This window comes from Lepisosteus platostomus, chromosome 13 (assembly GCF_059453375.1).
Source record: "Lepisosteus platostomus isolate fLepPlt1 chromosome 13, fLepPlt1.hap1, whole genome shotgun sequence".
Lineage (NCBI taxonomy): Eukaryota > Metazoa > Chordata > Actinopteri > Semionotiformes > Lepisosteidae > Lepisosteus > Lepisosteus platostomus.
The window spans coordinates 42,986,726-43,010,978 of NC_142623.1; the positions used below are offsets into that span (position 1 = coordinate 42,986,726).

Below are 24,253 nucleotides of genomic sequence, written 5' to 3' on the forward strand. Positions count from 1 at the left end.
TCTCAGTAAAACTGAAACTGAACTAAAAGTTTGACATTTTGTTCTTTGTGGCCAACTCTCAATTTTGTTAAAAGCTGGCTGGAAAAATGAGAATGAATACGATACAAGAGTTGAAAGGAAATGATTAGTGTTTTTACAATACCAAAAGAGAAGCTTAATTGGCTCCCCCTAGCGGAGAAAAAAAACAGAACAAAACCGGTGCAACAAAACTAGCGAAATCAATTCTAAAGAACTAGTACAGCATTAAATGTTCAATATATGTGATCAAGGAGCAATCATCAAGATAATAAAGTTAATGGCGTTAATTGAATTATTTTTCGTAAAAACAATACGTTTAATTTATGTATATTCGTATGCGTAAAACTAAAATTGCGTATCCAGACAGTTTTAAACCATTGTGCACAATTGTGTAGTTTGGGTAATTGTGTGACCTTCCACTGCAGTACACTGTGGTAGGGCCACAGGGAGTGTCTATACGTTATGGCCTAAGAAAAATGCACAAAAATTACACAAACGCTTATCTGTGTTCCAGAGTACAGTGTATTTATTTTTTTAAAGTTTTACAGACTAAATCTAAACATTTTAATCTAAATTCGTACAGGGCACCGACTGTAAACACGTGCTCAGGTCGATGTTGATATATCCGACGCCTTGTCTACTTCAGTAATTTTTTTGTTGTTGTTCCCGTTTTCCTTTAAAATATACTCTGATCGGATCGATTGGCTGCAAACTCCCAGGGGGGGCAGCTAATATAGTGGATCGACACCGTCTACAATTCTGAAGCCTTTTTTAACAAAAAAAAAACAACAACAGCCAACAATTAATATCAACTTCATCGTCACCACACGCGTCCAGAGAGCAATCTTTTGCAATTCCTCATCTCCCAACACCGCTGGTGTAAGCGAGCCGAGCGATCAATTACACAATTCCAGCCTTACAAAACACTCCCCGAGAACAGTCTGTCTCTTTTATTTTATTTTTATTTTTAACCCAAAACATTTTAATACACGTTTCGCTTTCGGTGTGAACAGCGGGATCGAATTAGCGATCGCCAAATTCTGGATAAATCGCCCCCCAAAAAAGTTTGGCTACGCATGCTCGCTCGTAGAAAACGCCAGACCTGCAAAACTGCAATTTCATATTCCGTCAAACGTGAACTTCATGTTTTGCAGTTTTCGGCTTGGAGGGGGAGTCGAGTGGAGTCGGGACGGGGGAGTGGGTGGGTGGTGTTGGTGGTGGAAATTATAATAATAATAGCTGCATTTCTAACTGCGGAGTGAAAAAAAAAAACTTTTAATACATATTTATGCGCCCCGGCATTTCCACGAAGTTGTACTTGAGCGTAGTTGAGTTTTGGCCACACCTAGATCCTGTCCTATTTTAACAAAAAGAGAAGGCTTTTTCAGTACCATTTGTTTGTGCGTCCCGGTGAGGACCCGGCTGTGTAACTCGATAGGAGCCAGCGGAGGGGGGGGTTTGAGGGAATGCGGAGGAGCAATGGAGCACAATACGATCCAGGTAAAGTCAAATCCCCCGGTTTATAGCGCTGAGAAAATAAATCAGGGGCGCTTCTGGAAACAAAGACCCGGGTTCGGATTCTGGAATTCGAGCCCGTTCGGGTCCGGGACCCGGCTCGTTGTCGGTCGCGGCCGGCGTCTCCCGGTCTCTAGGAACAAAAACCAAAGTTTGAAGGATTGGATTCGCCTGTTTCGAGATTGATTGTTCGGGGGGCACTTCTGAAATCTTTAAACTTCGCTTTGAATGCTGAGTGGCAACTTTGTGTGTGTGTGTTTTTTTCTCTCTCCCCCTCCTGCCCTGTGCTGTTTCTTTTTATATAAAAATGGGGGGCTTTTTTTTTTCTCGCAAGCCGCTGACATAAGCGAGTAATAATTTTGTAACGCGATGAAACGCGGCGGTGTTTTTTTTTAATTACAATATCAAAAATGTCGATATTTGTTCTGTCAATGATTAATAATCCCTTTTGTGTGTGTCGTGTCGAGTTTGCTCCTCGTTTTCCCAACCCCCCACACTAAGACATGAAAGAAGTTTTCTTTGAAATTATTTTAAAAAAAGCTTTTTGTGTGTGTGTGTGTGTTAAGCTCTATTTTCTCGGGCATCTGTAAATAATCAGAGAAACCCCGATGTAAACCAGATTGTTTTGTTTCGGACCGAGTTCGGTTTTAGTTTTAATTTCGGGTGTTTTTTTGACCGATCCTTTATAGATAAACCGGAGCGTGAACGTTGGAATTATCGATATCAATTTTACTTAAAAATTAAAAACCCTGCTGGCATAACTAGGTGGAGCATTTGATTTATTACATAAATGGCCGGCTTTTTTCTCTCGAGTTTTTAATTTACTCTCAAACTGTACTTCCCTTGTACAGTTGAAGGAATTTGAAGGAATGCTGGTGTTGAGGAATAAATTACTGTACTTTGTACTTGCATTTTTTTTTAGATTACCGGATTAGCACTTCTCCTTAAACAATTCAGTTCGGTTTTTTTTTTGTAACGAATTAATGTATTTTCAGCGTTTTTCCCCCACTTGGAGAACACGTAATTTGGCTATGAAAAAAACGTCATTGTATCGTTTTTAATGTGAAAACGACTAACAAAGAATATGGTCGACCAAGGGACGGAAGCATTTGAAAAATTAAACAATTAATAATACCGTAGAGATATTATGTATGCTAGTGGAAAGTTTTTCGGATATTTATTTAATGATACACTTTGAAGGATGATGGGAATTCCCAAGGTCACTATAGGCGCTTGAAGTATGAATTTATTCCATATCCTTGACTTCCTCTCAGCTAATTTTTGGAGCCATTACACATCAGGCGCTGACGAGTCCAGGTGTAGCTGTTTTGTTTAAAACCCAGATATTCAAACAGTTACATAAACGGAAGTGTATTTTCGCAGTTTCGTGGGAGAACTGAATATCACGCCGTATGTGCGAGTGAAATATGAATAGAGACACACATCTGAGGGGGGAAAAAAATACGGTTTCGTATTTTGGCCCTCGGACAGAAATGAAAGTAGGAAATATATATATATACCGGCTATAAAAATGTGAAATGGTCACGTGGAATCATTTGTTTTGCGTCGTTCTGTCTGATCAATATGTCTCTTTTTATTTATTGTTTGTATTTGAAAACGGGACTTGAATGTTAAAAGGTTCCGTAGCTGTAAAGTGAGTGTTATTTTCTAATTGCCGTTTTGACAATACAGTAATATGGCAAATGGCACATTTTGGTAATACGCTTTTATCCAGAATGTCTTCTGTTCGTCCTCTCTTATCCACACGGGGTATATTAGAGGAGCAGTGTGTCTTGCTCAAGGCACAACAGCAGTGTCTCACCTGGGATTTAAACCTGTAACCTCCCTGTTACAGTTTTGAGCCCAGACCCCTGCCCACTGGCCACACTGCCTCCCCTGTATATACCTCAGAAGGATGGAGTCACTGTGTGCTGTTTGTTTCAACTCTATAGCTGTATTCCTCAGCTCCACTGTACATGAACTGCGTTACAGGAGTACTGGTCTTGAACCAGACTGTGAAATATAATACTGTATGTAATTATTACCTTTTGACGTGGAACGCCTGTGGTAGGCAGGCGATATGTGATGGTGAAAAATTCACTTTTACGCCTGTGTAAATACTACACCCCAGGACTCCGGCCTTAATCCTGGGGAGCCCCAGTTCAGTGCATTTCGTAGATCACCCTAGATTGTGGTTTGCTAATGGGGTTGGGGGAAAAGTGCATGTTGTTAATCAATTGATTCACTAAATTAGTTGCTGGTTTCGAGCAGGTCTGTGTCTCCGCGAGAAGCTGATAGTGATGGGAGTTTGAGCTCTGTTGCACTCAGTGCAGAAGAAGAGCGATAAAGTTCAGTCTTGACTCTAATTGAGGAGTAGCATATATTGGAAAACAGAATCAGGAAACATTTGTAGGCAACTGTGAGATTTCATCTGTGTTTTGAAAGAGACAGGGGTTGAATGTTTCTCCTGGTTCTGCTGGTCCCAGTGTCTTGGGTGAGTTCTGGTAGTTAACCCTTAAGTGACGTTAAAATCTGAAGGACTGAAATGTTTTGGGCTTTTAAAGAGTGCAGAGTTTTATTCTTGCAGTTAAGTGCGTTTCAAAGCTGTAACGTTTGTTTGGCTGCTGAAAAGGGATGCTGCCAATTAGGCGAGCTGTTGATGGATTCAAGGGTTTCAGCTAAGGGTCACAGACCCAGCCAATCTTATGCTCCTGTGGAGATAGAGGGGAGCGAGTGTGGGGTGTACTTGGTAAATACAAATGGCAGTGTGTTGGATGTGGGACTCAGGAGTTCACAGGCACGCGGAGCTGAAACTGGCCTAACGATGAGTTTATACACGGTTTCAGACAAATCAGTATAACACTCTCTATTACCAAACATGCTGGAGACCCCCAGTTCAGCACATTTCGCAGGTCACCCTAAATCACAAGTGTCTAATGCTTGGGGGTACTTGTATCTCATTAATCAATTAAGCAATTAGCATGTTTAGTTAAAGCCAGCCAGAGTCGCTTTAGTTTGAAAGGCGTTGGGATTTATATTCTAGATGTTTTTATTGATTTAATCTATCAAAAATTACTTTTTGATTGACCAGTTGTACCACGTGTTTAGAAAGGGGCGATTTAATGGGTACCCCTCGAACTTTCTGGAACTCCTATACTGTTATAGGCAACACCTGCCTTGGGGAGACAGAGGGGCTCTGTGAATATTGCACCAAAGACTTTTTGTTTGTAATTTTATGTAGTCTAACGTGTCTGTACTGTATTTAGAGCATCTTCATCTCTGCTGTAATTTGAAATCGAAAATCAAGTTTAAATTTCTACTATCTCCTTCTTTCTTTTAACTTAAAAGCTCTTGAACTGCTGAAAAATGTGGTACAAATCTTACTGGCAGTATACGGACGAATTAAGAATAGACCCTTTGCTGCCCCTTACTTTCAAACAATTATTATAGAAAGCAAATGCTAGAAGCAATGATGGCAAAGTGTACAGCCTGTATTAATAAATGCAGACTTACATCTTGCAAATACAAATGTCAGGAGTCTGTGTGGTCTGTGTTGACCAGTTCAATTCTCAGTTCATTGTGTGGTATTAAATCACATTTATTTTTTCACATGTTGTGTGTGACTGTATTTGCTCTTAATCAAACACATGTTAGTCTCTGCTGTGGTCTAGTGTTCTACCCTTCTCACATCTGTCGGTGATGTGATGTTCAAGGAAGACCTGCCTGGGACAAGAGCAGAACTTCTTTGATAACATCAGAAAGAGCCAATGCTTCAATTAAAAAGGAATGCAGGTTAAAAGGTGAAGATATTCACGGACTCCATCAGCTGCTTTTCTGTTTCGGCAAGGGAAACAGTACCTCCTGTTACTGCAGCAGCAGTAGAGCTCATGGAAGTCCTCCATTGCTGCGTGTTACTCAGCAGGTATTTAGGCTCGTGACTTTGTGATCAAAACTTTTAAAAAGAACTGGGAAGAACTTCTAAAGGAAGCTGAGAACTCTCTCAGCAACTGTTCATGAACAAATGAAAAATTATATGCCCTCCTAGTATGATATTTGACTTCTGTTGGCAGTCTTGCCTGCTCTGAAAGAGTCTTGTGCAAGTGAACTGCTACCTTATTCCAGGGAATCGCTGGCCATTCAGTTGAAACCTGTCTCTCTCTCTGGCCCCCAGGAGACTGAGGCAGTTGTTGGTGACTTCGGGGGAATTGATTTCGCATGTCCTTCTGAAACACAAAATGAGCCAGGTTCATCACAGGTGCTGTGCCAAGGCTCCGTCTGTGGAACCTGTTGTGTGGATTCGACTGGGTTGCTTAGATTTTTGCCATTTGAAAAGGTGTATCACAGAATATTAGGATTGTTATCTGTGCGTAAATAGCTGTACTTTACATCCTAAATCGTCCTTCTGACTAAAAGTGTTCTTTAATGTTTTAAATGCTTGCTTCCACAAGATCCCACAGCGCTGTGTTGTCTGTGTGAGCACAGCCCAGCATTAAGTAACCCATCCAATACCGACACCTCTTTCGTATCGGAAGATTTGAGACCATTCTGGGTGAAAACGCTCGCCTGACAATTTCCGAAACTCCTGGGTCAAACCCGCTGCTTCTACTAGCTCTTGAGAGGCTGCTGCTGCCTTTCAGAAAACTGGGAACACAGTCTTTCTGGAGCTTTGCAAATCCCCTTGTTATTATTATTTGTGAGTTTTGTTCCCCTTAATTAGAACAGTATTAGAAAACATCATTCTAATGTGCAGATCATTGTAGTTTACAAACTGAAAAACATTTAATGATTAAGCTTCCCCCCAAAATCCAAATCACCCAGGAAAGAGGGGCAGTCCACATTTCTAGGAAATATGAGAAAAGGGACAGTTTAATAGGTGTTTCTCAGAAGTACTTAACATTATATGGTGCAGAATTCAACTGGCATGCATCTTTTAAAAATGTTTATGACCAGGATTGAGTGAAGGTTTATTCCCTGCTGGAGAGAGAAGAAAAGAAACGTGACATTTTGGCTGTGGAGCCTTCTTCTTCCCACCCAGAGAAGGCTCCACAGCTGAGACGTTGTTTCTTTTCTTCTCTCTCCAGCAGGGAATAAACCTTTACTCGCTCCTTTGCAGCCTGCGCCTGCTGACGCAGCTCCCTGCTGGAACTCCATGTCTATGACCGGCTGCTTTGGAAGAAAAGGAAATAGGTCTGGGCCAGTCTGCACTGGTTAACCCCTGGGGGCGGAGTGGCGGTGGCTCTGTGGCTCAGGATCTGCGCCCGTGGTTGCCGGTTCAAATCCCGCGGCCGGCAGAGGAATCCTACTCCGTGGGGCCCCCGAGCAAGGCCCTTGACCCCAGCCGCTCCAGGGGCGCCGTATGAACGGCCGACCCTGCGCTCTGACCCCCAGCATCTCTCTCTCTCCCCCCGCCTGTGTTCCTGTGTGTCTCATGGAGAGCAGGTTGGGGTATGCGAAAAGACAAATTCCTAATGCGAGAAATTGTGTACGGCCAAGAAAGTGATGTCTCTCTTAACCCAGGTGAGGCGCTCCGGCCTCTTGTGGCTGCCTGTGTCAGAGGTGTGACCAGGCCGCCTCTCCTCCCTTCTTCTCCGCAGTGGTTGGGGGCTCCCTGCTGCCTTCGTGGCTCCTATGCTTTCTACAAGTCCTTCCGCTGCTGCGGCGAGGCGGGGCGCCGGCCGGGCGTGTGGCGCCTGGGGGAGTTCTACTTCGTGCGCTGCGGCCCGCTGGAGCCCGTCTGCATCGCCGAGGTCACCCTGCTCTGGGAGGACCAGTCGCAGCGCCACCTGCTGGCCAGCTCGCGCCTCTACTTCCTCCCCGAGGACACGCCGAAGGGCCGGACGGGAGAGCACGGAGAGGTGAGGGGGAGCGCGGGAGGGCACGCTCTGCAGGTCAGCTGTGATGAGGCATTCATCACTAAATAACCATCATCATAATAATTATGCTTATACAGCGCTCTTCTGCACACTCCACTCAAAGCGCTTTACAGGTAAAGGGGACTCCCCTCCACCCCCACCTGGTTGATGCGAAGGCAGCCGGAATGCGCCACACGGCGGGGGGGAGCAGAGTGATGAAGCCAGTTCAGAGAGGGGGATTATTGGGAGGCCAGGGGGAAATTTGGCCGGGACAGCGGGGTAACAGCCTTACTCTTTTCGAGAAACACCCTGGGATTTTCACCATGGGAAGGACGGTGCCTTTTTTTTTTTTTACAGTATAGTGTCCCCGTCACTATAATGGGGCATTAGGCCCCACACAGACCGCAGGGTGAGCGCCCCCTGCTGGATGACTAAAGGATGGGATTGTTCTGTTTCGAGATCTCTGGAACGGGTTTTGCACGACAGGATGGAGGCATTTATTTTTACATGTATAATCCCATACCGGCTTGAAGACCGTATCTCGAATACTGTGGGGAGCTGAGAAAAGGAGCTGCTTCACTTTGCAAGGGAGCAAGTGAGACCTTTAAGGGGACTTAAAGAGGCTTAAGGCTGTTTCATGTTGGTCGGAATTATAAACGCTGTGGCCCCTTTCGCTTGTTCAGTTCCCAGAATCTCATCGGTGCGTCTTAAAAGATCACGTACGTGCAGCACCGACGTTGTAGCCAGGATGCTCTGTGTCGCGAAGCGTCTGGGGTTTCCTGTCCTGAATTGCTCCCAAACCCCATTTCTGCATGCTGCAGCGTTTCAGTGTAATTCCCGATCTCGAAGAGGCCATCTGGTCCACATACAGAGGGATAGAAACAGCCCCTCCCTGCCCTGATAAATGATCTGCTCCCCTTCGCAAACCCGCCCGAAAATAACCGTCCTGTGTGACTCTACTTTTTCACACATAGGCAGCCCTCGTCCTGGAGAGGGACCTATACAGAGAGATCAGGCTGATCTCCTTAAGCCAATGAGCACCATGTAAGTGAACCCCATTGAAATGAGGGTCCCGGGGGACTCAAACTTTAGGTCCTTGGGTTAAGTCCGTTTTGTCGGTCCCAAACCACGTTTTTGTTTTGTGTGCGTTTTGATCGTTTGACCACGAATCCTCAACATTTGCATTGACACCCGCAGCAGCGTGGAATGCTCTCCGTGCGTGGGGCTGCTGGGAATGGGGTGCGAAAGCTGACAGATGGCGGGGTGCAGGCTGCAAAGCGAGCTCACACGGGTGTAAAAAAGTCTGGAAGTTGATCTAGGGGTAAATGCACCACCCTCTCTCTGGATGAACGCTGGTGCTGAGTAAGTGCCCGATGTGTAGCTTTTGCTGCTGCTGTTTCCTTGCCTGCCGTGATGCGTCTGCGTCTGTACTGTGGACTGCTGGTCACACCTAAGCCAGGTGTCAGGCCCACCCTACAGGCTCATTATCCTCTTATTAACTCCATCCATTCGTTATCCAGAGGCCTCTCATTAGGCGAGGGTCAGATGCCTGGCATGTGTGTGTTCTGGATAGACAGGGTGGACCTTATTTATCGTTGAGTTTCAAATCGTTTCCAAGGGAATGGTCACCTGCAAGGAGTAAAAATGTTATTGGTGTTTAAAGGCCAAATTCCACAGGTATTTCTGTGTCTCACTTTTTACTTTTGCAGTGTACATAGTCTCCAAGACAGGGTTTTGAGGGCACAGAGGGTGACCCTGCAGTTATGTGGTCTCAGTTGTGGTTCTGCAAAATTGAGGAGCTGGAGTGTTGTGCACTAGCCTGAGTATTTTTAACTGAGACAGGAAGTAAAATATGCAGGATCCAGCTATCAATTTCTATGTTCTCTTTCATCCTTATGTGCATCTCCATCTAGTCAGGTTTCTTTTTTCTGTATGATGGAGGAAGTCCCTACAAATACGCCAGCATTCATGCTTTCTTGGGAAACTGCAACGCCTGTAATCAAATCCAGTCTTTGTTTGCTGAAAGATAGTTGAGTCATCAGACTTGTTTTCAGCCCCATCTAATCGCGGGAGTGACGAAACACAAGGGCTGATTGGCAGTAATGATTAATTAAGGAAGACAATCAGTTTTCAGGCCAGGTGATTACGTTAGGGTAGAAGATGAAGTCGTCAGAAAGAGAAGAATCCTGAAGATCGTCAGCGCGTCTTGGGCACGCCGACTTCAGCAGGATTCATTGAACGACATGTTTGTGTCATTGAATAGATCGCTCGTTAGAGCGCTGAGGTTGTGTGATAATCCAGTCTGTGGGGTGTCAACAGGCTCTTTCTGGGTTTGCGACGAAGAAGCTGGAAGGCATAGTTAAAAATGAGCGCAGGAATCTGTGATGGTGGAGAGAATGTTACGTACACACTTGAATTTCTATTTCTGTAATTTCATTTCTCTGCCAGCATCTGCTCTTTTAAAGATGAAGTCGTAGGCTTTTCAGGAATTTGAGCATTGCACTGTCCCAGTAGTAATCTGAGCTATATGAGAGACCGTGTAATTTCCCTTCCTAACAGTGATCTTTGTTTTTAGTTTGCTGAATTAACCTTCTGCGTGTGCGTGTGGGGGGGGTGCTTCTTGCTCCTGTGATGTGCGCTTTGACCCCCGAGTCTTCTTGTCCAGTGCACTGATGTCATAGGGAACAGAAAGCTGGTGCTGATCATGTTTTGTTTTTCTGGAAGGGTGAGATGTCCCATGGAAGGTACACCCTATACAGTGTATCCTGTAAGGAGCATGCAGTGCACGAGACTTCCATTGAGCAAAATAAAAAGCAACGTTTTAATTGTCAGGGAAATCAATGAAAATAAATATGGATGAATTACTTGGAAAAGCAAAAAGCACAGCAAGGCACATTTTTTTTTCTCCTTTGAGAATATGAGAATAGAAAAATAAAACCCTCTGAAAATGAGCTCAAGTCTGGTTAGTGTGGTGCATAGTCTTTGCAGAAAAGTCAGTCTTTTTTTATGAGCAATCTGCCAGACACAATAGGATCAGGTAAGAGATACTTGTCTTATCTGTCTGACTCGCAAGGAATGGAATTTGAAAACCCTTTTGGAAATGGCAAACAGGCTCCCCTTCATCTCGTCTTTGTGAGAGATGTAACTGTGCTCATTTCTTATAGCCTGCGGGCAAGGTGTTTCATTATCGCCATTAACAGCCTCTGAATGGCAGTCGGTCACGCATCAGGATCTTCTTGTGCCTCACAGAGCTGTAAATGTGTTTGTGTTCCGAAGAGGGAACTGGAGTTATGATTAAACTGCTAAGATCTGGTCCTTGTAGTCTTATTTTTCTATATGCAGATGCATCCACACCCTCTTGTTTCAAATGTGTAATGGACAGATCAGCTCAAAGAAGTCCTTTTTCAAATAAAAAACATCAGTTTTATACAGTGCCATACAACTCTTGGATAAGTAAGGTCTTAAAGGAAGAGTGGATTGTATGATTGATAGTAGATTTGCCCAAGACAAAAATTGATCACACAGAGGTATGTGAACAGATTATTCAGTCCTGGGTTCACCAGGAAGATTTGTAAATAACTGAGGAGGATTTATGCATGTGTTAACTTTCTGGTTATTCCAGTTATTTAGTGAAAAATTCATTCATTTGGTTACGATGGATCCATAATGCTGGAATTCAGATGTATGCGAAACATTTCTGTGGCCTCAGCCAGCTTTGCTGGTGTTGACTTGAAAAAAGCAATTAAGCTGTCATTTCTGATGACTTAGTAGCAGTTATAGTAGGGCTAACGTATCCTGTGATTAAGCTGTCAAAATAATGGCTGAATAATGTTCAGACGGACTTTGTTCTGAGCTGTGCAGCTCGTCAACATTTTCACAAGTGAAAAGGTGGCCCTGGTACGAGGAAGGTGCAACAGACCAGTGAGCTCTGTGGTCTCCAGCGCGTGTGTCTGTGTGCATGCGTGTGTCTGCGCATGTGTGTCTGTCGCGGCGGATTCCCATTGCGTGTTGTCTGATGCCAGGATGAGGTTCTGGCCGTGTCGAGGAAGATCGTGATCCGGGTGGAGGACCTGGTGAAGTGGACCTGCCCAGAGCCCGTCGGCTGGGGGAGGACCGGAGAGAAGGACAGGGAGCCCAGTGGGGTGCAGACGGAGGGGACCCCCCGGTTGGGGGGGGCTGGGGACTCGTCTGAGGAGCGATCTCAAGGTACGTCTGCCCTGAAGGAACCCGCCCGCCATCTAAAAATGTATTTCACACGTATTTAGCTCAGCTTTCTCATTATCATTGAACCGACGTCTACACCTGGGGAATAACTGGGCAGTGATTATCCGGTTTGTTCAGCTCAGGTAGGGAGGTGAGATCTGACTCGAAATGCACAAAAACCAGATGTGATTTTCTTCGGAGGCGAACGCGAAGCTCACGGTGGTTGTGCACCCTGGGGATAGAGGGGCTGTGCATCTGCGTCAAGACGCATCGCAACCGAGAGGAGGTTCGGCCCAGCTGCTCCGTTAGCTGGTTGGAAAGCTACTGATTCAAGGGATCTCTGCTTATCGTTTCTTGATCGAAAGTAACGAGGTGGCTGGGCAGCGTGTTCCTCGTTCCCTGTAATGCTTTGCACCCTGGCTTCTCGGGTCAGTTAGCTGCTAACCGCCAAGCGAGCCGCCTGTGTCCAGCCTGACGCTCTGCGTTCCCCGGCGGGTGCCGACCGTGCCGTGACCTCTGTGTCTTGCAGGCGGGGGGGCAGAGGAGTGCCTGCGGGTGAAGGTGCTGAGCTACCCCCAGTACTGCCGATTTCGCTCGCTGCAGAAGCGCATGCAGGACCGGGCCCGCGGCCCCGGCCTGCGGGACCCCCACCTGCTGGCCCTGGGGGGGGTCCGGGTGTCCAGCCGCAACACCAGGATCCTGTACTGCCGGGACACCTTCAACCACCCCACCCTGGACAGCAACGCCAGCGTCTGGACGGAGTTCGGTACGTCTGCGAGCGCGCCCCGTCTGCTTCAGCGTGAGCCGGGCCAGTACCTGGAGGGGAGACTCCTGGGAAAGCTAAGGCTGCTGCTGGAAGAGGTGTTAGAGGGGCCAGCAGGGGGCGCTCACCCTGCGGTCTGTGTGGGTCCTAATGCCCCAGTACAGTGACGGTTAGACTATACTGTAAGCTGGTGCCGTTCTTCAGAGGAGACGTAAAACCGAGGTCCTGACTCTCTGTGGTCATTAAAAATCAGCATGTTTCTCGAAAAATTTCCCTTTGGCCTTTACCAACCATGATTTGTAGGTCCAAAAACTCAAAACTCTTTTTTTTTGACACAGTGACGGGTGTGTTACGTTACTGTAGAAATCTGACTGGATCGAGGGAATCCAGTTCAAAGCTCGCACCACTAAACAAATAAAAAATGTAAATACAAATTTAGAAGGATTACAACATCCTTTTTAGTTACCTTATTCAGATACAAAAAAAATAATTCATAGTTTTGTGTAGCTATGAATTAGTGCCAGGTGAGGCTTGTCATGATTGTCAACCACTTTCTTTTGCTGAAAAAGCATCAGAAGCCTGCAGATGAGGCCTCTGGTCCTTTTCTCTTGTTTGTAATGGGGCCAATTTTGTCCCAGGATGCAACTCTCTCAGCCTGAAGGGTCGCACTCGGAAGAGGAAAGGGAGGGATGGGAAGGGGGTGGAGTCTCGGCATCACAGCCAATCAGAAGCTTGGATCGAGCGAATGAAGGTAGGCCAGCATGCTGCCTCGCAACGATGGGGACCTGGGGTGCTATTTGCATAGAGTTTGCATTTGTGTGGATTTCCTCTGGATGCTCTGGTGTCCTCCCACAGTCCAAGAACATACTGGAAGGGCCCAGGCATGAGTGTGGGCGTGTTTGTGTGTGTGTGTTCCCTGCGAGGGACTGGCATCCTGGCCAGGCTGTACCGCTGCCTGCTGGGAGGTGCTCTAGTAATCCCTGGAAGAAGCATTTAGAAAAAATGGATGGCTGGATGGACGCGTTGGGGCTGCACTAAAGAGGACCAGACGCGTGAGGGGCGTGCGGCTCACTCTCTCCCCTGGTCTGTGGCAGGAGAACGTGATGGGCAGCGTGGAGGCGCAGTGCGAGAGCACCTGGCTGCCCCAGGCGGAGGAGCAGCACTTCCTCGACCAGCTCTATCTCTTCATGGAACGCAGGGGCTCCCCCATCTGCAAGGTGCCCAACCTGGGCTTCAAAAAGAGTGAGTACGCAGCCCGGGCCCCGCCCCAGGGCCACTTCCTGCTTCCTGTCCCCGGCCCTGGTCACTTCCTGCCTTGTGGAGCTCTCAAAGAGACTTCGGTCTTCTCTTGCTCATCTGGTGGGTACCAGATGAAAGTAATCTGCCTACAGTCCAAAAGACTGACGCATCACCCTGCTGTACCAGAACTATTCCCAGATGTTGGAAAAATCCTATTGTAAACCCACAGTCCCTCTAGTACGGTTCAGTCCCACAAACCACCAACCTGAGGGCAGTCCTAGAAAAATGGGACAGTTACAGATATTTCAGAATTTAGTACCAGCTGTTGTTGTTGTTGTTGTTGTTGTTGTTACTTCTGGGGGCCCGATGCACTGGATTTTGGCCTATACAGGCTGGATCTACTTTTATTACAAAATGTTGTTTTCAGAATTCAGACACCTTAGCGTAATTGTATGCCTTCTCAATGTGTGGAATAGAACTGGAACAGGAGAAAATATGGCTGGCTTCACAAGTTCAAAATGCTTTTGTTTTGAAGACGAGCAGCTGTAGTTTTGCTCAGCGACGACCTAATACGGTTCCTGTGGTCAGACCTGTACTGCTTTTCTCCGCAAACGTCTTTCTTTAACGTGCACGATCACCGTGAGCTGTGGTTTACAAAGTGCTTTGCCATCCTCTGTATTCTCTAACCACACAAGAGATAAACAGAGCTGTGTGTTTTGATTATCCTGTTAGTGAGTATAAACTGTGCAGAAGACAGATGGACAACATCAGCGAAGTCAAGAAACTAAATTGTAATATAAAATAATTTGGATAGGACTGTCTGGTTATCTGTAGACGTTTCCTGTCCTCATTTAATTTGTTTAGAAAATCTCAGATTGAGGGAACAAAGCCAGTGATTTAAATGTTTTCCTAAAAGACGAAAGCCTCGAAGTGTTGATGTACAAGCCCAGTGGGTGATGTTTGTTTAATGTGCCAGCACACTGCAGTAAATGTGTTTCACATCGGGTCTCAGCCCTTTCGCTCACGACTCTGACTCATTTCGTGTGCGTTTTCTTTTTCCAGTCGACCTCTTCCTTTTGTTCACGGTTGTCAAGAAGATGGGAGGATACGAGACGGTAAGCAATAGTTTGGGCGCGGGTTCGTTTGCGTGTGCGGTTCAGCGAGAGCGCGGGGGCCTGAGGACGCCTTGACGGCGGTCAGCTGCGCTGCCGGAGAGCTTTCTTCTGCCCCTTCGGGATTGCACGACGGATTCCCGGACCACTGTGCCTCTAGCCGTTATCGTTCAAGTTACTTCAGCCGATCAACGCTAAGGTCTAAATAAATATCGAATGATGCAATAATGCCATGAATAATTCTAGATGCATCATCATTCTGATGGATCATGTTGATGTGAAACAATGAATGAGTCCATGAGTAAACGGACTGCGTGCTCGAGTGGTGGCTGTGACTGAGCCCGGGAGAGGCAGGGCGTCTCGGGAGCCGCGGCGGCGATGCGCGCTGGGGGTGGCCTGTGACCGTGTGCGGGGACCGTTGCAGGTGACGGCGCAGCGCCTCTGGAAACAGGTGTACAACGAGCTGGGGGGCAGCCCGGGCAGCACCAGCGCGGCCACCTGCACGCGGAGGCACTACGAGAGGTGAGTGGGGGCTTTTATCTTTGGGTTGCACTGACATTTCCAGATCCGGTGTTCGTTTTATATTAAATACTGTATCTTAATTCAGTGTTGCCTTTCATCTTAAAATATATATTTTGTATTTGCCCCTCTTCTGACATCTTCGGGTCACGAAGTTGTCCTTTATTTGAAGGTATAAAATTATCACTTAAAAAATGATCCGGATTCTCTCAGTCATTGATGTGACTGAAAACTTGCGATGTTCAGTCTTAAATTCTGGGTTACCTGAGTACGACAAAATGCACACAGAAGCCAGATAAGTAAACAGACTATTTTGTTCTATGCAAGAACCAGGCATAAAAATAGTGCATTTCTAGACTATAAAAGGGTTGCTTACTGCTTTTTGTGGTTTAGGACGTACATTTTTAAGCCAATTGCTGTTCTTTTAAAAAAATTTGCAGTCTTATGATAAGCCAAAAAACATGGCCATTTTCAAAATGAGTGTATTTGAGTCCTTTGTTTACTGCATTTCCTTCAGGTAGCATGTTTCTGATGAGCATTACTTATCTGATGCACAGAAGAATTATGCTATAATCAAGAGTAATCCACGAAACAGCCTTACTGAAAGTCTCCTTAGTGTCTTGTCTGCGTACCTCTCCAGAAATGTAGTCCAAATGTCATGTTTATCACCCCATCTGGGCTGATAATTATGTTCATTCACTGTAATGTACTGCACACTATTCTGGATGTGCAAGCAACAAGAACAAAGCTTTGCAGGACCTTTAGTGTGGAGCACTGATCAGGCGTCTGTATTTATAACTGCAAGGCTCTGGGTTCTAAACCCAGGTGAGACACTGCTGTTGTACTCATGAGCAAAGTACTTCATTCACATTGGTCTAGTGGGATGCCGAGCTGTATACAGGTGTCCAAATATAAGTCCCTTTTATAAAAGCATCAGCCAAGTAAATGAACCTTTCAGGAAACTACTGAAGGTTTGCTTTCACCGAGTCCATTGTAAACACTACAAGAATGCAGCTCTTTCTGCAATGAGGGTAAGCTCTTCCACTAGTAGTTCATATACAGCCGCCACCCTTTTTATAAAGTCTTAATTCTGCAGAGTGACTTATAACAATGTTTAAAAAAACAATTCAAGTAAAACATAATGGCAAAGACATTTCATTTAAAAGGTGTGGTTTTGAAATTGCCCCTGGTTGTTAGGCTCGGTGCACCTGCGGGGACAATCATGTGACACTTTTCCTGAAAGGAGCAATAAAGTTATTGGATCCCAAGTTCTTGTTAGTTCGATGTGTTTAAATGTGAGTATGAGAGACATTTAAAAGCAAAGTAGTTTCACAAAAGAACTGAACACTGAAAGCTGACCACTCCATTTGGTTTCAACGCCATTGCCATCTGTGTCAATCCTGCCCAGGTCAGAGCGTAGCCAGTCTTGCGTGCGACTCTGAAAATCATGTCAACATTGTCTAGGCTCATCCTTCCCTACGCCCGCCACCTTAAAGGAGAGGATGATGAATCGGACCCCTTGCCCACACCCCAGACGCCCAGTGGCAGCAGAGAGGCCCAGACAAAAAGGAAAGCACAGGACCAGATCCAGAAAGAGACGAAAACCTGCAGTGTGCCGAGCCAGGTGAGCGTTGGGTACGGTTTCTGCTGTGCAATTCCTACACCTTGAAATCGTGCTTCCCTGGTGAGAGAACCTTGGAGAACATAGCTCTCTAACTAAGTTCTTAGTTTGGAAATCATAGTTCTTTAAAGAAGCTCCAGCCTATGTAGTCGAGGTAACCCCACATCACCTGTTTGTGAAGACTGAGAACACAGGCAACCTATTGATCAATTCTGCATATAATTAGTTCAGTTACTGTAACTCCTGCTCTTAAGGGCTGAAGGGTCTTGAGAACTCTAAATTAGTTAACAAAGCGCCTGTTTAATTGATCACCGTTAAACAGCTCCATTCCTGCCTGAAGGTGAGCTCTCCAAGACCAGGTCAGGTGAGATGAGTGATCTAGAAGAAGTAGCAACACTTCTCAATCTTGAAGTCTTAGGGTCTCTGCATGTGTGTCTATCTGAAATGGTCAGCGCTTCCAGATGCAAGCTGTCTCAGGATAAATCCCGGTATTACAGTGTTTCTTTCTGGAAAATGTTCCCTGCAAATATCCCGACTTCCTAAAGCAATATACATTAAATGAAACGATTAAAGTCTTGCTAGACCTGGAGTTAAGTCGGGAAAATAATTGCCAGGGAGACCCAAGCTAGGAGAATTAAGCCATGTTCGACTCGGGAGTGACTGACTTTAAAAATGGCCCTGAGGTGATGATTCACTGGCGCTGTCTAGAATGCGCGTGGGGGGGCCGCTCTGTGTGTGCTTCAGCCGGTCCTGACGTGCTCGCGCCGGTGTCGCCCTTCTCTGTCCCAGCAGGAGAGCCGCGTGAGACTCAAGGGTGCAGAGGGGCCGAAGCAAGCGCGCGCGCGGAGCCGGGCGTCCCCGGCGGGGGGAGCCAGCAGGCCCGGCGGCGGCAGCAGGCAGCACCAGATCAGGACGAAGGATCCGGGCGCGGTGCTCCCCGCCCAGCAGGTGAAGCCGGGATCAGCCCTGGGTGGGCTTCCCGTGGGCCCTAAAGATGGAGCTGCCCGCCCGCTCTCTCCTCTGCAGGAGCTGCGCCTCGGTAGAGTCTCTGGGGCGTTTCCCCTGACCCAGGGGCTGTCCCCCCTTGACATTCTCAAGAGCCGTCTGGGCTATGGTGCTTCGGAGAGCCTGGCCTCATCTTCTCAGGACCCCCGGAGGAAGCAGCTCTCTTCCACACCCCTGCCTCTCGTTCTGCTCCAGCCCGGAGTGGAAGAAGCAGGGAGGAGGTCCGGTTCCAAGGGGGACGGCGACCCACTCTCCCCGGAGAAGATCGACCACACTCAGCCTCTCTCCCCCTCTTCTTTGGCTGGACTGCAGAGGCTCTACGCCATGGGGAGCATCAGCTTGCCGAAGGACATGTCTCCCTTAGACTATCTCAAAACCCGACTGGGTTTGGGGACTCCAGAAAACCCCAGTATGACTTCGGGGGACTCGGGGAAAAATTCTGCCCCTCACCCATCCTTCCTGTTCCTCCAGCACAAGGCTGGTTCAGCGGAGAATAAGACTGCGTCCGGCAAGGAAGGACGGCCCCAGTCCCTGGGGAGTGGAGCCGAAGGCGGAATTCAGAAACCGAGCCTCGGTCTTTCTGACGCGCCAGTTCGGGATGGCAGAACCAGGCACCCGATACCCCCCCTGAAGATCATTCCATTGGACATTGACTGCAGCCTGCAGGTACGGCAGCTCATGCGGACCCCACTGGGCTCTTCGCAGTTCCACTGCTTCACCAAGAAGCTCTCGGAGGTGCTGGCCCAGGACTTGAGCAAGACCCGTCAGCACGGGAGCCCCGTTTCAGGCTCGCCGGAGCAAATCGTCCCCCTTAACCTGAGCAAGCGCTGCACCATCAAGAGGCCGGCCGATGACCTGGAGGCCCAGGGTCTGCCGCCCTGCCTCTCTGGGAGCCCCTCGCCGCAGCCGGCCAAGAGACCGCGACCGGAGTGGGAGGCGGAGAACGAGCCGGGTCGCCCCTTGAAGCAGAGCAGCCGGTTCCCGGTCGCCCCGGCGGCCCAGGAGGAGCCGGCCGACCTGAGCTCGCCCGAACGGGCCCGGGCCAAGCTGCAGGAAGCCCGCGCCCAGCAGGACGGCCGCTCCCCGCAGGGAGTGCACTGCAGCGGAAGACCCGCCTCTTTTGACCTCGACTGCTCGGCTCGACCGGCGAAGCCGGGCGCTCAGGCCTCTCCCTGCGCGGGCGCGCAGGGAGGACGAGGAGCGCCGGAAAGCCCCGCCGGACTCTGCAGGCTGGCAGCCCCCGTGCGGGCGGAGGCGTCGGAGGTCTCCCCGCCGGGCTCGACGCTGGCGAAGGCCCGGCAGGAGCGTGCCAGCCGCCGCGCGAGGACGTCCGCCGGCAAGGAAGAGCCGGCTGCGGCCGAGGAGAGGAGGGCGGGCCCCGCGGTCTGCCCCCTGTACCGCTTCAGGGGCAGGCAGGGGCCGCTGGGCGAGACGGAGGCGAGCTGCGCCAAGCAGGTGGAGCCCGAGTGTTTCTCCTCGGAGGTGGCCTCGCTGCTCAACGCCCCCCAGCGCGCGCTGCAGAGCCAGTCCGCCTGGCCCGTCTCCCCTCATGGCCGCTGAGTCCCTCCCCCCGCCCCCCTCTGTGCCACACGAGGAGCGCCAGGGGTCCCCCACGTGGGAGTCAGCAGAGGTTCTGAAAAAAGGCATCGCTGGGCTTCTCAAGGGATTTGCAGGAGCCCTGGTCCAGAATTCCTCCTGGCAAGTTTCTGGAAGTACAAGTTATATCAGGTACTCGGAACGGAGGGGACTCTCTTGACACGGCTGTATCCTGAAACCTGCACTGCGGGCAGTGACTTGCGCACCATGTGTAAGTGGGACTGGAGCAGTGAAGGCACCCGAGAGCACACCTATCCGTTGTTCTCGGGCTCCTGAGAGCACACTGCAGTCCTGGGGTGGGCACCACTGAAGTTAGCGCTCTCTAGAGTCCGTTTCTCTTATTTATGCAAACTCTTGTTATCACGAGTACTGCTCGTCGTTGCTTCGGAATAGACCCAGTGGACTTCTTCGGGACGAGCAGGAAAAATAGAAGCCGGAGGGGTCAACCAAAGGAGAAACTGGGGCCACTTCCCTGCAAAAAGAATCAAGAATCCAAACAAGATTATTCCGTTCCAGTTCCTGATGCAGTAGTTTGAATAATCCCACTGATTTGAACATCCCTGCTTGTGTTTTCAAAATGTGAGAGTGCTTTGAGCGCCTTCTGTGCAGCAGATAAGTCTCCAAGGCTTGTCTTTGTGATGTATTTTAGCAAGTGATGTCTCACTATGGGTAGGATATATTTTATCCCAGTGAAGTCTGTCCTGAGATGTAAGGACCCTCAATATGATGGCCATGAAACATAACCGGCAGCCAGAAGATTTTCTCTCCTGCTGTTCCATTGCAAGTGGACTTTTTGCTCCATGTATCCCTGTTTCGAGACCATACGTGCAAGGTCATTTGGAAAGTTGAAGATCAAACCAAATTGTCTTCATTGCTAATCACAGTTAAAAGGACCGGGAAAGGTTGCCATTTGTTTTAGAAATCTTTTAGATCCTTTTTTAGAGCACTGGTGTATAGCTCCTTTTTTAGCACCGGACGCAACCTGGCTTCAGACTTGTCTTGTCTTGTCTTCCCTTCAGTCTGAGCAGACACGCGCAGGGGACCTGTCAGTTCGTAGCTGATGGTGGCAAAGGCTTTGCACAGGACGACGTTCTGTCTTTCGCTAATTCACAGCGTCTACAGCTTGCCCTTTTACTGGAAGCCAGCAGATCTGAGATGTTGCTGCTGAAGTGGCCAGCTGAGGCTCAGGTCAAGGCGACATGGTGCTGATAAATCCCGTGTCGTAAGCCCTCGTTTTAAATTCGCCCTTGGGCCCAGCGTCCGGTCCCATCTTGCAGCACCCCCGCTTCTTTCCACATGTCGGCGTGTTGCTCCTCTTGCCAGCGGGCAGGGAGGAGGAGCAAAGAGGACGGTTGGACAGTCCTTCCCGATCCTTCCAGACTGTGTGGCACCGTGCCGCATCCCTATCGGCACCTTCCTTTGAAAAAGGACGCGTCCGAGTTGGGCGAACTGGAGACTTTCGCGCTTTCGCAGACTGCCACGAAGTCGCCCGCCAGCGAGCCAGCGAGCCAGCGGCTGCAGGTTTTCATTCGAAAACGCAAGACCCCCGAAGTCATGCGCTGGGCCTCTGTTAACACGTCGCAAGTCCTCGTTTTTTCGAGTGAACCTTCCTTCCGGAAAGGAAAACGTTTTCTCGGGAGACTGGGACTTCATCCCAGAAGTGCTGGAGGAAAGGATGGGGACTCCACTTGACGCTTAAACGTGGAGCAGAAAAGAGAGATCTTTGGGTTGCTGGGGGGGGCGTCAGGTGCAGGAGAAGGGCTGATCCCCGGTTCACGTGTCTCTGGAGTAGCTGCCGGTGTCCAGGGGCTGGGGCCGGGGTTCGGATGTACATCGTTGTTCCTGCGCCCCCCGAGTGTGGGAGAAGGGGGGTTTCCGCAGTCGGGACAGGAAGACCTCCCTCGGGACACGGCCCTTCATGTCAGCCGTGTTACAGAAAGGATTGTGTGGATATGTGGTGGCATGTAAAATTCTGGGAGCCTGTTACAAGCTCCTCATCTTCAGTTTTTTTTCAAAGGGGTCCTAGACGCCTTTTCTTCCAGAGTGGACACGTACAGGGAGCAGAGCGAGACTGTAAACGACCGATGAGCTCTTCCTTGTGCTGAACAACGGATACTGTATTACACACCATGCTGCCTTCATACTTGACTCTAAGCAAACACTAATTTTATGTATTTAATGCATTAAATATTCTAAGATTGTCAAATCAACTAATTTTTTGTATAATCATCTCCTTGACGAGGTATTTTGACATCTGTCAGATTTTATTGATGGCTATTAGGTTGATTATGGTTTTAATCATAGTTTTGGTATTGAGGTAACGTTTATTTTGTTCTTTAAAGAGAAATGCCAGCACACTGTCTTTGTGGTTTATCTTTCAGATTTGTGTTGTAAGTGTGTGATCATGCAGTATTGATGAAATGCAGATAGAGGGCTGGAAATACTGCAACTGATCTTATCCTATATTGAGTCTAGGAGTGATTGTTAATCCGTTGGCTCGACATTATTTTTAATTTTGAAAAAGTAAATGTATCCAGTGTACGGGCCAGTGATTTTTGCCTGTAAGTGTAGGAGTCATTGATTCTTCATAAAGTAATTCAATGATTGTCATTGAAGATTGAGTTGTTGTTTTTCATACTTCTTCTTTGGGAGCAGAAATATCTTCCTGAAGATATGTTTTTATACGATGTTGGTTGTTTGATCCTAGGGAGCAAACCATGGATTTTTGGTAGGTACTGGTCCAGTTTTTTTTTTAAACTGGAATCTCCAAAATGTTTATTTTTCTGCCATTTTGTACTTGTTGCTTATCCTATTGCTACAACCCCTGTGTACTGGGCCAGTGGTGTACAGCTGTGTAGGGAAGCCCATGGCTCAAGGCAGCCTGTGGACACCATGCCTGTGATCTGAACAGGCCTCCAGTCTCCCGATCAGCTCAGCCTCTCAGGAGCCTTCATGTACTGTATGTCGCTTGTCTTTTTTACAGTTTCCTATGTTTTTCATCGCCTCAGGGGAAAACCTGCAAGACTAAACTGTAGAAGTGATGCAAACATTAATTTTTCAGAAACTCGGAAACATTGAATTGCCTCCTATCTTGATGTTTGTCAGTGGTAAAAAGGGTCAGTTATTTGTGTTTTGTTACTTATTAAATAAAGAGGCGGGTGAATGTCGGGGCTAGGTTTCTGCACAAGTGTGTAAGTGGAAATACTGTACACCTGACATTTCTCTCAAACTTATCTTTACCTCCTATTGGATCATCAGTGATCCAAGACTTCAGGCCACTTCCAAGTAAATAAGTCAGTCCATAGACTAGTTCCGCTTTATCTGTGGATGAGAGGATGGTACCCTTATAGCTCATTTCAGTGTATACGGCGAAGTCTGGCCATGTTCAGAGATAATCCACTACTGCGGTATGGTGGCGTTTCACACTGGCGTAGCACTGCAGTTACTCCAGGCTGTAAATTAGAAATCTTAATTATTAAACTGTAATTTCCATTTTGATGTTTATTGTTGTGATTTGCAATTGTTGTTGTTGTACTTTTTGGAAGTGTAATCTTTAAGATGAGATGTCGGACATTTAGCCTGATCTTTGTCGCCATGTTCTTGTTTTCAGATGTCTTCAGTCAACTGTTCTGTCGTTGTTCAGTTTCAATCCATATCTTTCCCTGTGACTACAAGTTTGTAATGTTTTAAGCTTATTTAATTAGATTTTATATGAGCTTGTCCGTGTCAGAGCAAGTGTAACCACGCTTCTTGTCTACACTATATGCACATGAGAATGCTGCAATATGCTAAGAAAAGCTTATGCAATGGTTTACATTCTTTTTACATCATGATCCCAGTGACTTTTTATAAGATGCTGAAATTGAGCTGTGCTCCTTAACTCGAGCCTTCTGCATTCTGTGGAAGGGGCGAGTTAATGGGATGGTATGTGTTTCAGGAAGATTGATTCCACCACAACTGGGACAAAGATCAGTAAACAAATGGTATGAATTACAGAAGCACGTCAAATGTGAAGTGCTGCAAATCAGTGTCTTACTTTCAGTCATTCCACACTCCAAAGCCATGGTCTTATTATTCATTTTTCACTGTGTAACATGGCTTTTACACAGGCATTTTACTTTTGTTGTTCACTGCAACTTTTAAAAGATGTTTTTTTCCATTGCCTGAGTGATGCCTGCTATGATCACTCACTTTGGGATTCTGCTGGTCTTGTTAAACCTGTGTATAAGACATGAACTGTTCTGCTCATGGTCACTTTGTTCAGCAGACGCTGGTATTCTCTTGACAGACCTTAAATGACAGATTTCTGTTGTGTTATAGATGCCATTGTAAATACAGTGGCTGACTCAGTGATACTGGTTTTATCTTTATTTTAAAAATGACACTTCAAACCTGTTCAGATGGTCATCGACTTGTATTAACACTGTATATTTATATTAAAGGTTTGTGTTGCACCTTGCACTGTCTTGTGTTAATTGTACTGAAGTTTATTATTGGATTATTATTACCGGATGTCGTAAATAAAACAAAGTCAATGAACTATCTCTTTAACAAAAAAATGTAGGGATTGGTGAGGTTTTTTTTAGGTTATGTGATGTAGTAGCAGAAAAGAGCCACTAGGTGGAGATATTCGTCTGGGGTGCCAAATGACTTTGGTCAGATTCTAGGACTTTTTCTTTAGTTCACAAAACCCTCCACCTAGACTGACCTCATCCATCCCTTTTTAAGCATAAATGAGTGTTTACAGCCTTTTTGCAAGATTTTTCTTTTTTTTTCCCCTCTTCAAAGTGCCCTCCTACTGCAACTCAAG

General features: G+C 47.3%; 1 protein-coding gene across 2 annotated transcripts; it reads left to right on the forward strand.

Moving 5' to 3' along the window:
• The first annotated feature begins 1,217 nt into the window (after nt 1–1,217).
• Nucleotides 1,218–23,902, forward strand: LOC148650707 (uncharacterized). Of its 2 annotated transcripts, none has more exons than XM_088604782.1 (10): nt 1,218–1,518; nt 7,128–7,388; nt 11,408–11,591; nt 12,118–12,354; nt 12,990–13,102; nt 13,446–13,593; nt 14,653–14,705; nt 15,127–15,224; nt 16,686–16,845; nt 17,632–23,902. In XM_088604782.1, the coding sequence occupies exons 1-10, from the start codon at nt 1,498–1,500 to the stop codon at nt 19,405–19,407; spliced, it is 3,051 nt and encodes a 1,016-aa protein (XP_088460908.1). In that variant the 5' UTR covers nt 1,218–1,497; the 3' UTR covers nt 19,408–23,902. The 2 variants fall into 2 exon arrangements, with proteins under 2 accessions (XP_088460908.1, XP_088460909.1); XM_088604783.1 differs by having other exon boundaries at nt 17,635–23,902.
• Nucleotides 23,903–24,253: the final 351 nt, after the last annotated feature.